Source organism: Gadus macrocephalus, chromosome 19 (genome assembly GCF_031168955.1).
Source record: "Gadus macrocephalus chromosome 19, ASM3116895v1".
NCBI classification, from domain to species: Eukaryota; Metazoa; Chordata; class Actinopteri; order Gadiformes; family Gadidae; genus Gadus; species Gadus macrocephalus.
This window is the reverse complement of record NC_082400.1, coordinates 12,924,490-12,937,436: the sequence shown is the minus strand read 5'-3', so window position 1 is coordinate 12,937,436 and position 12,947 is coordinate 12,924,490. Positions and strand designations below refer to the sequence as shown.

Genomic DNA, 12,947 nt, shown 5'->3' with positions numbered 1-12,947 from the left:
AATCTTAATAGAGTGAAGAGTAGAGAGGGAAGCCCCTAACAGTAGAATCATAATAGAGTGAAGAGTAGAGAGGAGCCCCTTAACAGAATAATCATAAGAGTGTAAGAGTAGAGAGGAGCCCCTAACAGTATAATCATAATCGAGTGAAGAGTAGAGAGGAGCCCCTAACAGTAGAATCATAATAGAGTGAAGAGTAGAGAGGAGCCCCTACGTAGAATCATAATAGAGTGAAGAGTAGAGAGGAGCCCTTAACAGAATAATCATAAGAGTGTAGAGTAGAGAGGAGCCCCTAACAGTAGAATCATAATAGAGTGAAGAGTAGAGAGGAGCCCCTAACAGTAGAATCAATAATAGAGTGAAGAGTAGAGAGGAGCCCCTAACAGTAGAATCATAATAGAGTGAAGAGTAGAGAGGAGCCCCTAACAGAATAATCATAAGAGTGTAGAGTAGAGAGGAGCCCCTAACAATATAATCATAATAGAGTGAAGAGTAGAGAGGAGCCCCCCTAACAGTAGAATCATAATAGAGTGTAGAGTAGAGAGGAGCCCCTAACAGTAGAATCATAATAGAGTGAAGAGTAGAGAGGAGCCCCTAACAGTAGAATCATAATAGAGTGAAGAGTAGAGAGGAGCCCCTAACAGTAGAATCATAATAGAGTGAAGAGTAGAGAGGAGCCCACTAACAGTAGAATCATAATAGAGTGAAGAGTAGAGAGGAGCCCCCCTAACAGTAGAATCATAATAGAGTGAAGAGTAGAGAGGAGCCACTAACAGTAGAATCATAATAGAGTGTAGAGTAGAGAGGAGCCACTAACAGTAGAATCATAATAGAGCAGGGAGAAGCCGGACGTACAATCATAATTCTATCTTGTCCGTGATATGTATTTTATTCAACGTGTTATGTGTGTACGTGTGTTCAAAGGGAAGCGGAAGACAAATTTCCCCCAAGGTGGACAATAAACATAAAGTGTTTCTTATTCTTATTCTCAAGAGCAGGGAGAAGCCCTGACAATGGAATGATGGACTGTGGAGTAGAGCAGAAAGCAGAAACAGCGGAATCGTAATCTCATAACAGAATGTAGAGTAGAGAGGTGCCCTAACAGTAGAATCTGAATGGAGTGTAGAGAGGAGCAGTCACAGTAGAATCGTGATCGAGCGTCTAGGTGTGCAACCTCAGTGTGTGAATCACATGATTCCAGTACCCCCAGTACCCCTCTGCCCCCCAGTACCCCTCTACCTCCTCCCCTCCCCCCAGTACCCCTCTGCCCCCCAGTACCCCTCTACCTCCTCCCTCCCCCCAGTACCCCTCTACCTCCTCTCTCCCCCAGTACCCCTCTACCTCCTCTCTCCCCCCAGTACCCCCTCTACCCCCTCTCTCCCCCCCCCAGTACCCACCTCTCTCCCCCCAGTACCCCTCTGCCCCCCCAGTACCCCTCTACCCCCCTCTCTCCCCCCAGTACCACCCTCTCTCCCCCAGTACCCCTCTGCCCCCCAGTACCCCTCTACCCCCTCTCTCCCCCCAGTACACCTCCCTCCCCCCAGTACCCCTCTCTCCCCCCCAGTACCACCTCCCTCCCCCCAGTACCCCTCTCTCTCCCCAGTACCCCCTCCCTCCCCCCCCCCCAGTACCCCCTCCCTCCCCCCCCCCCCAGTAACCCACTCTCTCTCCTCAACACAACAGCTCATCAGTTTCCTCTGTCGGCGGATGGCGTTCTCTTCTCCGTCTCCAAACCATTTCAATAATTTCCCCGAGCCACACTCCATTAGCGCCGGTACACATCCCCACGGGGTGCGGCAGCCTCTCCCCCTCCGTCCTCTAGGCGCCGGCACAACTTTAAATGAATGGCATACAATGGTTAGAATAAAAATGATTATTGTTTCCTTAAGTACCAGCAAGTGCAACCAGATGTAATCTGTTGCCGAGGGCAACCTGTTGCAACTTCCCAAGCCCAACGGATGGGATTGTTTTCGGTTTCTTTGTTTTTCCTGTAGTGCTTGTTGTGGCTGCTGCTTCACCCCCCCCCCCCCCCCCCCCGCTCCCACTCCCACTAATGACAATGGGAGCCAGAGCTGGGGGGGGGGGAGCTGTTAAATGAGAGATGCTAGGGGGCCCGTCAACGGACGATGACCAATCAGGGAGAGGCTGGTTTACTGCTCTGAGACAAAGTCAGAGAGAGAGAGGAGAGAGAGAGAGAGAGAGAGAGAGAGAGGAGAGAGAGAGAGAGAGAGAGAGAGAGAGAGAGAGAGAGAGAGAGAGAGAGAGAGAGAGAGAGAGAGAGAGAGAGAGAGAGAGAGAAATGTAAAAGGGGAGGGGGGGGGGGAGGGAGGGGGGAGAGGGAGAGAGAGAGAGAAGAAAGTGAAATGAAATGTAAAAGGGAGAAAGAGAGAGAGAAAGAGAAAGAGAAGCTGCAGGCGGCATTATTACAGCGTGGGGGACTGTATTGTCTGAACTACATAATAAAACTACACCACAGTAGGTCGTATTCCAGCAGAGACAGTGAGACACTCACCAGAGGCGGACGTGTGTGTGTGTGTAGGCGACGTGCGTGCGTGTGTGTGTGTAGGGCAACACAGCGGACTCACAACAGCCCAACAACAAGATTAAAGGACGCTTTAATGGTACGAGATTAAGGTACATGGCAAAGGATACTTAAAACCTAACCTATATCTATTTCAAGCAATGAACGGACTCTTATATCCGTATAAAGTTCTGTCCAATGCCAGATGAGCCACGGAGCTCCGCAGAAGAACAGCAGAAGATATCTTATTCCAGGTGTTGCTCTGTGTTTGATATCATGGGTGGCACTGCGTTGCCTGCAAGGACTCAGAGCAATGATAGAAGTTACATCTTGGAGGTTAGACGGCCTGAACGGTGTGAGCGCCCTTGTTATGAATACTGGGTTTGATGCATGCGTTCCGCGTCCTGGTCTGATGTGTGCGGTCTCTCGGAGGCTTTGTTAAGGTTCAGTAAAGGTGTTCTGTTGAAGATGACAACCAAACCCACACTTTGACATTGTTGGAAAACGTTGAAACTCTCCCACTATCTGTCCCTCTCTCCATGTATCCATATATCTATCACCGTCCCTCTCTCCCCCCATCATCTCTTCTCAGGTGAAGCTCCGCAGTTTAACCGTACCGACTGTATAAAACAGGTCTAAACCGGTATTTACCAGGCAGAGAGCAAGGGTGCAGGAAGGCCAAGGGCGAAGTTCAAAGACCGACAGAAAGGTTCACTGACAGACATTCACACACACACACACACACACACACACACACACACACACACACACACACACACACACACACACACACACACACACACACACACACACACACACACACACACACACACACACACACACACACACACACACACACACACACTAAAGTGAGAGCGAGATAAATAGAGAGATTGACTGAACACCAACGCAAAATACTCACAGGTGCGCATCAGCTTCACAAACAGATAATACCTTGCTTTGGAAACACACACACAATGTGTCGGAAACACACCCACACACCAGCCGCACTCAGTCATGACCGCACTCACCAAAACAAACCGTTTGACCAACACACGTACCTTCACACATACATGCACACACTATGTCAGGTGGAACGGGTGTGTGTGTGTTTGACCGGCCGGCATAACCCAACCATACAGACACATTCTAACAGCGTGTGAAGCGTGCTACATTAGCCAGTGTGTGATAATTAATGGAAGTGTTGTTTATATTTTCACAACGCCTGCGTTTCCTCCACAGACGGGGAAACCGGGCGCCGCCCTGATGAGTAAACACAGACGCACCGCCTCGTGAATACATTACTGAGGCCTCGTGAATACATTACTGAGGCCTTGTGATTACATTACAGCTTCCTCAAGGCCCTTTTCCCGGTTTGCTCTTTCAAAAGGATCGGCGAAAAAAAAAAGTATGTGCGTGTGTGTGTGTGTGTGTTCATCTTTAGTATTTTTTGTTCCCATCCACAAAAATGATAGCACCGTTACTATAATCTATTAGTATAAATGCATGTTTTTATGCGATAGCATCTGCGGTTTTGCTTGGCCCAAGGCATCAGTCATACAACGAACAAATGATCAACAAACAAATCTATTAATTACAGTATTAATGACTCACCGAGAGCAGCTTCCATGTGATTGGTCGAACCTGTCGCGGGATGCCAGACCAGCTGAGTTTCCGGAGTTCTTCTGCAGAAAAAAAAAAAAAAAGGAGGAAGAACTTTACTGACCGCTGGGTGACGTATCCTCACACATCTCAACATCACGGTCACAAAAACACTTTCAAACTTTTGCATGGAGGGTTAGCTCGGGACCCAGCACGCTTTTGTCCGGGACTTACCCCATCAACTAACCTTTTTGTAAACTGTTCATTACATATTAGCAACAGGGGATGCAGAGCAAACCACACGATTTTGAGCCCGACTTTCCAGTCACCGCAGTGTAGCGTAGCAAGCCTCCTTGATGACCGCGTGGTTTGAACTACTCAGAGACGCACACAGACACTCGCCGATGCGTGGCAGAGCCCAGAGAGACATCCGACAGGGGAAATATCCGGACCTGCGAGCCATCCAAACAACCTGGATCACCTCTTGTCTGTACTCTGTAGTGAGTGTCTGACTGGAATACAACCTGCTGTGGTGCAGTTTACTATGTGCCTCCGACAAAACAGAGTCGACCCTGCTGCCTACATCCATCTTTGGAAGCCTCAGTTCTCACGCGTGTTCGCGACTCAGCGTAGTTCAGAGACCAGAAATAGTCTGGGATATCGCCCTGTAAAATATCTTCGAATGCGAGACCCCCTCTCACTAAATGAGTCATGTAGTGTGAAACCCACAATAACTAAAAGACTCCCAATTCCAGGACAGACGACAGTGTGATGTGCGCAGGACAGCGGTCCAAAGACCCGCACAGTCTGCAGTGTGTCGGGCCCATAGCCTGTTTGCCATCTTGCTCAAGGATGCCTTGCCTAGGTAGACTGCCGGACTTTGGGATTGAACCTGGCACCAAGTTAACAGGACTCCAGGTCCTCCGATTTCGACATCTCTCACCTCATCCGTTGTGATCGTTGCGTTATCACTCTGACCGCTGTATTCTTAGACTGTCAAGAAGCAAGCAGAGGAGCAGGACGTCAGATGTACCGCTTTCATCACAGATTGAGTGAACGCCGGGAACACACGTCCACCGCCGGGGAAAAGTACCAGATGTTCTCTACAGAAATCATAAGTTTAACGAGACACGTAACGAGAAGATTGGGGCAGCAGAATCGCTCGCTCTGAACCGATTCCCCGTCTCCCCTCTTGTTCCCCTCCCCTCTTCCTCTCCTCAACGTTCCTCTGCCGTGGCGGTTCTGGGGATATATGGACCCCGTCTACGCTAGTATCGCTGGAAGCCCTTTCAACAATACCTCCCATGACCCGAGTCAGGATCCAAACTGGTGTCGAGATCAAGCCTGCTGCTACTCCGCCTGGAGGTCTCCGTGTTCCCTGAACTTGCAGAGGACCCTTTTGGTCGTCACAAACACACCCGTCTGTTTCCCCTAGCTCGTGGGGACACTCTGAACAGGACCCGCTGGGGAGCCACACAATAATCTGTTTCCAGTACTTTGCAGGGTCGTTACACACACAGTCACACACACACACAGTCTCACACACACACACAAACACACACACACACACACACAGTTTCTTTACCAGGAGAACCTCAACAGGGATATCGGAGCCAGCGGTCTCCTGTCATTCAAGTAATTGGTCTCGATGAACTTCCTGCGGGCCACCTGTTCCCGTTCGCGTCTGCGGCGTCTTGTCCTTTCCTGTCCGTCTGTCTGTATTACTTTGATATGTCTCTCCGGAGTGTCTTTCCCTCCTTCCTGTCCCCAGACACTGTTCCACCCATTCCCCCTTACCTTGAGTATACTGCTGCCACTCTTGTCTTCTTCATCTCCTATTCTACTCAAAAAAAATGTCCTCCCCGCCAAACAATTCCACCCCCCCCCCGTTCATCTTCTCCTCCCCTCTCCCCTGTTCTGCCCAACTTCCACTCCCTTTCTTACAGCCCATTCTTCTGTTTTACCCATTCCTCTCTGCCCATCTCTCCCTGTTGACCTTTCTTCTGAGTCCCTCATCGTCCTCCACCTTCTCCCCCTTTTCCTTCCCCATTTCTCTCTCCCTCTCCCGTTTCCATCTCTCCTCCCAACCTCTCCGCCTCGACCACCACTAAGTGACCTTCCTCTCTTCCACCCATTGCCCTCTCCCTCAATGTCCTCCTCCTCCTCCTCTCCACCCATCTCCTTCTCTCTCACTTTCCTGTGCCCTCCAGCGTTCTCCCCTCCTACGACCATCTTCTCCTCCAGCGTTCTCCTCCCCTCCTCCTCCTCCTCCTCTCTCCCTGCTCCTAGGCCTCGTCAAGCATTCTCCCCTCCTGCCATCTCCTCCTTGTCCTCCTCCTCCCCTACTCACATCTCCCCCTCCTCTCTCCTTGTTCCTAGGTCTCGAGTGTTCTCCTCCCCTCCTCACATCTCCTCCCCACTACCTGTTCCTCACTATCCTCCAGCTCTCCTCCTCCTCCTCTCTCCCTACTTCTCCCTCCCTGTTCTTCACTCTCCTCCAGCTCCCCTCCTCCTCCTCCTCCTCTCTCCCTCCTCGTCCCTCCCTGTTCTTCACTCTCCTCCAGCTCCCCTCCTCCTCCTCTCTCCCTCCTCGTCCCTCCCTGTTCTTCACTCTCCTCCAGCTCCCCTCCTCCTCCTCCTCTCTCCCTCCTCGTCCCTCCCTGTTCTTCACTCTCCTCCAGCTCCCCTCCTCCTCCTCCTCCTCCTCTCTCCCTCCTCGTCCCTCCCTGTTCTTCACTCTCCTCCAGCTCCCCTCCTCCTCCTCTCCCTACTTCTCTCTCCCTGTTCCTCAGTCTACCCAAGCTCCCCTCCTCCTCCTCCTCCTCTCCCTACTTCTCTCTCCCTGTTCCTCAGTCTACCCCAGCTCCCCTCCTCCCTGCCCACTCTGTTCCTCCTAACAGAAGTTGATGAGAGTGAGGGAGAAGTTTCAGTGCTGTTTGGTGAGCCGCGGCCAGGGGCTCTGTGCTGCATCGTAAAACACCTCTGATGGAGAGGTTGCAAATTGAACTTTTAAAATGTTTGGAGACGCTCTCCCTTCCGGGGACTGCCAGGACCCTGAAAGTACCCCTTCCTACTGGTTTCCCCCCCCCCCCCCCCCCCCCGACCCCAAAAAGTCTCATAAAGTTAGAAACAGAGTTTTCGAAACGGCCTTTCAGCACATCAGTTGAAGTTAATGTGATCACTTTACGTGAAGATTGGGATTTGTTCCTTAAAAGTTACAATCAACTTCCGACCCCATGACGTCATCGCAACGACCTCAAACCTCAAACACCACCTACTACCTATAAAACAGACAACGAACCTCTTCGTGCCTAAAGCCCTCTGCATTGGACGATTCCCCAGTAGTAGGGAAGTAGTGAAATAAGTTGCGGAGCGAGTCTCAAGCACATCAAAAGCCACGGCGGTGGTAGTGCAGCGATATGGGAGTGTGAGTAGCCTCCGCTGTCTATCCTGGGTAACACGCAAGGCGTTACCCTCCAGCGAACAACCGGGCTGGGCGCCTGCAGGCAGCGGATGCGGAGGTAATCGCGTGACCTTGTCTGCAGGGAGCGGGTGGTTAAGGAGATATTCAAGACGTATGGCCGCGTGTTTCCCCTCCCCATGCTACTTGTGAAGGCAGTAGGGGGCTTCTGAGGAGAGGGGGCTCACGGCGAAGGCTGCACCAGTCATTACGCACGCACACACACACACACACACACACACACACACACACACACACACACACACACACACACACACACACACACACACACACACACACACACACACACACACACACACACACACAGAAAGAGAGAGACACAAACACAAACACAAACACACACACACACACACAAAGAGAGAGAGAGAGAGAAATACACAAACAGAAAGACATAATTGTTTAGATTTTCTGCTGGAGAGCCCTGCCAGCCTTAACCCACTGAAAACACGGTTGTGGACATGCCCCAAGCTGCCAAAATAAACACTATTAGCTTGCATTGGTAGCCTAAATCCCTTAGTATTTCAAGAATGGGCTGGTATTTAACGATTTTATCGTTGAAAGCAATTTCAATGCACAGATCAAACACACAGCCCTCAAGTAAGAGCACTTCCCTTCTGTCGCTGTTTAAAAACACCACATCAGGGGTATTTGGGATTTACAAAACATATCAATAGAGCTCACACACACAAACAGAAAGAGAGACACACACAAACAGAAAGAGAGACACACACAAACAGAAAGAGAGAGACACAAACTGAAAGAGAGAGACACAAACTGAAAGAGAGAGACACAAACACACACACAGAGAGAGAAACACACACACAAAGAGAGAAACACACACACACACAAAGAGAGAGACACACACACACACACACACACACACACACACACACACACACACACACACACACACACACACACACACACACACACCTCCCTCCCTCCCTCCCTCCCTCCCTCCCTCCCTCCCTCTGCCCAGCCCTCACACTACCAGGCCTCGCCGCTCCATTAGCATTCAGACTGGCCGGCCTCCCTCACACGCTGCATCACGCCGCTCTGAAACCCGGAGGACGCTCTCCGTTCACTTGTTACGGCCACGAGAAACCCATCGCTCAGCTTCACCGAGTCAGCCCCGCCGCCTTGCAGGGTGTAATTAGAGGACTCGGCCATTCCAGCATCGATCCGGGTTTTCCCGCTCCGAACGCGCAGAGGGAAAGAAAAAGAGAACGAGGGAGAGACTCGGAAAGAGGGAGAGAGAGAGAGAGGGAATGAAAGAGTCCCAGAAAGAGAAAGGGAGAGAGAGAATGAGAGAGAGGGAGAGGTGATGAAGGAGAATCAGAGAGAGAGAGAGAGCATCAGGCTGGGAACGGGAAACGTCCACGGTCCGAGCTAGCGAGCGACAGGCAGAGTCGGGGTTGCGGAACGGAGTGGAGAGGACATTAAGGCTGGCCGCGCTGATTGGAGGGGCTATTTACTCCGACCGCCGTCTATAGATCGGCCGGGGCCTTTTAATTCCTGCCCCGGTGTGTCCGGAGTGAGTGTAATTACACGGACACTCGATAGAGTGATCCGGGGGGGGTAGAGTGGCCCCCCGGTAGAGTGGGGTGCGCGGAAGCAGCACCCCATTAGCATCGCCACCGCGGCGGCGCGTCGATACGTTTGTTACGGCCAGAAGGGCTTAATGGTGGGAGGACAAATGGCCCTTCACACGCCCCGTGGTCGGCGGGGAGAGCGAGGAGGAGAGGCTTCCACTTGCCTTCTGCTTTCTCTGGGTGTGTTTTTTGTTCGATGATTGATTCCTTGTGTAGCATCTAGCAGTAGTTACTACATTTTAGTAGAGTCGAGTACTTACCACATATAGTAATAGTGCTAACTACATATAGTTGTTACCACGTACAGTAGTTAGCACAAACAGCAGTAGTAGTAACCGTATATGGTAGTAGTAAATACCATATATAGTAGTACTACATATAGTAGTAAAGCTCATAAAGCAGTATAGGTTAGCTTGTATTGTAGTACTAAATACCACATGCAGTGGTAGCAGTAGGGCTACGACATACATTAACCAAGATGTAAGATGTAATCACCACCTACAATAGCAGTCAGACAAACACAAACCAAACAAGCGGCCAAAGAGCGCCTCAATCCACCGCCTAAAACGTGAAAAGAAAACGACTGAAAAGCTAAAAACTTCAACCGCCGGCGTATAATAAGCTCAGACTTCGCGGGGAACTCCGCCCGCCCGCCAGCCAGCCAGCCAGACGGGTGGTGCTTCATTCATTAGTCAGCGAGGCGCGGGGCCAACCCCTCCCCTGCCCCCCGCCCTTTGACCCCGACCGGCGGGCCGATGAGGCCATGAATCTCGCACTCCGGCCTTAATTAAACTGTTCATTACATTCTCAGCTGGTATTAATAACACCGTGTTTGGGGCCGGCGTGGGGGGGGGGGGGGGTTGGCGGATCATCTGCTCTCTCTAACAGCGCCCTGCTGAACCAAGTACCACGACTACCCCTGGCTCAGAGGCACTACGGAAATGGGCTGAGAAATAAGGATTGTGGGTGGGGGAATGAGTGAGTGAAGGAGTGAGTGAGTGAAGGAGTGAGTGAGTGAAGGAGTGAGTGAGTGAAGGAGTGAGTGAGTGAAGGAGTGAGTGAGTGAAGGAGTGAGTGAGTGAGTGAAGGAGTGAGTGAGTGAAGGAGTGAGTGAGTGAAGGAGTGAGTGAGTGAAGGAGTGAGTGAGTGAAGGAGTGAAGGAGTGAGTGAGTGAAGGAGTGAGTGAGTGAAGGAGTGAAGGAGTGAGTGAGTGAAGGAGTGAGTGAGTGAAGGAGTGAAGGAGTGAAGGAGTGAGTGAGTGAAGGAGCGAGTGAGTGAAGGAGTGAGTGAGTGAAGGAGTGAGTGAGTGAAGGAGTGAGTGAGTGAAGGAGTGAGTGAGTGAAGGAGCGAGTGAGTGAAGGAGTGAGTGAGTGAAGGAGCGAGTGAGTGAAGGAGTGAGTGAGTGAAGGAGCGAGTGAGTGAAGGAGTGAGTGAGTGAAGGAGTGAGTGAGTGAAGGAGTGAGTGAGTGAAGGAGTGAGTGAGTGAAGGAGTGAGTGAGTGAAGGAGCGAGTGAGTGAAGGAGTGAGTGAGTGAAGGAGTGAGTGAGTGAAGGAGTGAAGGAGTGAGTGAGTGAAGGAGTGAGTGAGTGAAGGAGTGAGTGAGTGAAGGAGTGAGTGAATGAAGGTGCGAGTGAGTGAAGGAGTGATTGAGTGAAGGAGCGAGTGAGTGAAGGAGTGAGTGAGTGAAGGAGTGAGTGAGTGAAGGAGTGAGTGAGTGAAGGAGTGAGTGAGTGAAGGAGTGAGTGAGTGAAGGAGTGAGTGAGTGAGTGAGTGAAGGAGTGAGTGAGTGAGTGAAGGAGTGAGTGAGTGAAGGAGTGAGTGAGTGAGTTAAGGTGCGAGTGAGTGAGAGTGAGAACAACAATTATAGTAACTGTGTGTGCATTATGTATCTGTATTTATTATTATGTACATTTATACGGTGGTGGTATTTATATTCAGTATTTATGCCGAGTCGTCCCTGCCCACAGACTTGAGCTCAGGTCAGGTCCCCATGTAGTGGACGGCCCAGTGGAAGACGTGTTCCTCCTGCTACTGTGTACGGAGTAGAGGTCACGCGTTTTACTAGCTGCCATCTGGTCCCAGGAGACGGGGGAGTATTCGCCCGCCACATCCACAGATCAGATACCAAGAGCACAGAACACAGAACACAGACCCCACTCCCCCCTCTCCCCCCTCGCCCCCTTCTCCCTCCCCCAAACCACGGGTGCAGCCAGCATCTTAAAGAACCGGTCCCGAAGCAGCACACCGCATTACCAACCCAGATCACACACACACACACACACACACACACACACACACACACACTCCCTCAAACAGAGACCCAGGAGGAAGAGGAGGAGGAGGAGGAGGGGGAGGAGAGAAGAAGGAGACTGAGGAGGTAGAGGAGAGGAGGAGGAGGAGAAGGAGGAGATGAGGAAGGGAGGAGAAGAGAAAAGGAAGGGGATGAGAAAGGGAGGAAAGGAGACAAGAGAGGGAGGAGAGGCGACGAGGAAGGGAAAGGAAGAGGAGGCGAGACGAGGAAGGGAGGAGGAGATGAGGAAGGGAGGAGAAGAGGAGGAAGGGAGGAGAAGAAAAGAGGAAGGGGAGATGAGGAAGGTAGGAGAAGAGAGGAGGAATAAAGGGGAGGAGGAACTGAAGAGGCTGGTAGAGGAGCTGAGGACTGAAGGTTACTCAATGAAATCTCTAAATAGATAAAGTCTAAATAGAAAAAGTAAAACAAGGGAATATAAGAAATATGCCAGTTCAGATGCGCTCTGTAATGAAGGCTGCCATAGAAACAAACTAGCCTCGTCTCCAAATAAACCACGAGAAAGAAGGCGACATATTTTGTTTGCATTACGGAACGGCTCTCGAGGAAGTCGTTACAATTTGCTTTGATTAAATCACTCTTTCCACAGCGCCTTTTCTCCACTTTTCTGTATTCCCAAAATGGCCACCTTGCAGTTTTTTCTTTCGAGGGAATTTGTCAAATTAGGAATGCAACAACACGGCATTGCCGGGCTTATGGTGATAAATGATAGCTATCCGTTTCGCGGGGAATACAATCAATATCTCTGCGGTAGAGAGACAGAAACGGTGTGAGAGGAGAATTAGGTGAGACAACAGCTAAATCCCAGCTGTCGGTTTTTATGGCGGCGGTGAGACGCGCGCTTCTATGATAGCTTATCTGTCTCTCTCTGGGGCGACGCCGGCCCCCGCGTCTCGCTGAGATGGAGACGTTGAAATCGAGGAACGTGAACGGATTAAAGACGCAACATTAACCGCATTAACGTTTCCTCGGTTGCGCTACTGTCCATGGTATTGAGTTGGGCGCTAAAGAGCTCGTACGGCTAGCAGCGAGCTAGGTCTGCTGAACAACTAATTGAAAACACTCCATGTATGACTGATAAATGGAGCGTAAATAACTATTGGCTCACTAATCCTAATGTATATTAATGCAAATTAGATAAGATAAATATCTTTATGTCTACAGCCTTTTCTTTCCCACAAAGATTTGACCTGTTTTTCTATGGAATCGCTTCTGGTGGCGTTTTGCTATTAAAATTGCAAAAGTAGACCTTCCTCCTCTACATACTGCTGCTCTACCTCTTCTTCCTCCTCAATCACCTCCTACTTTCTCCTCCCCCTCCTCCTATCTTCAGCTTATCCTCCTCCTGACCTTGTCCTCCTCCATCTTCCTCTCCTCATCCTTCAACACCTCCTTATCTACATCTACATCAACCTCCTGCTCCTCTTTGTCCTCCTCCTCCTCCTC

At 50.7% G+C, this 12,947-nt stretch overlaps 1 protein-coding gene across 3 annotated transcripts in view; it reads right to left on the bottom strand.

The window, feature by feature from the left end:
• The window catches only part of tbc1d22a (TBC1 domain family, member 22a), an 80,211-nt gene that overhangs the window by 50,110 nt on the left and 17,154 nt on the right, over positions 1 to 12,947 (bottom strand). For all 3 annotated transcript variants that reach the window (XM_060037837.1, XM_060037840.1, XM_060037838.1), the window contains exon 6: positions 4,133 to 4,203. In XM_060037837.1, coding sequence (XP_059893820.1) covers positions 4,133 to 4,203 — 71 coding nt within the window. The remainder of the gene's footprint in view (positions 1 to 4,132; positions 4,204 to 12,947) is intronic.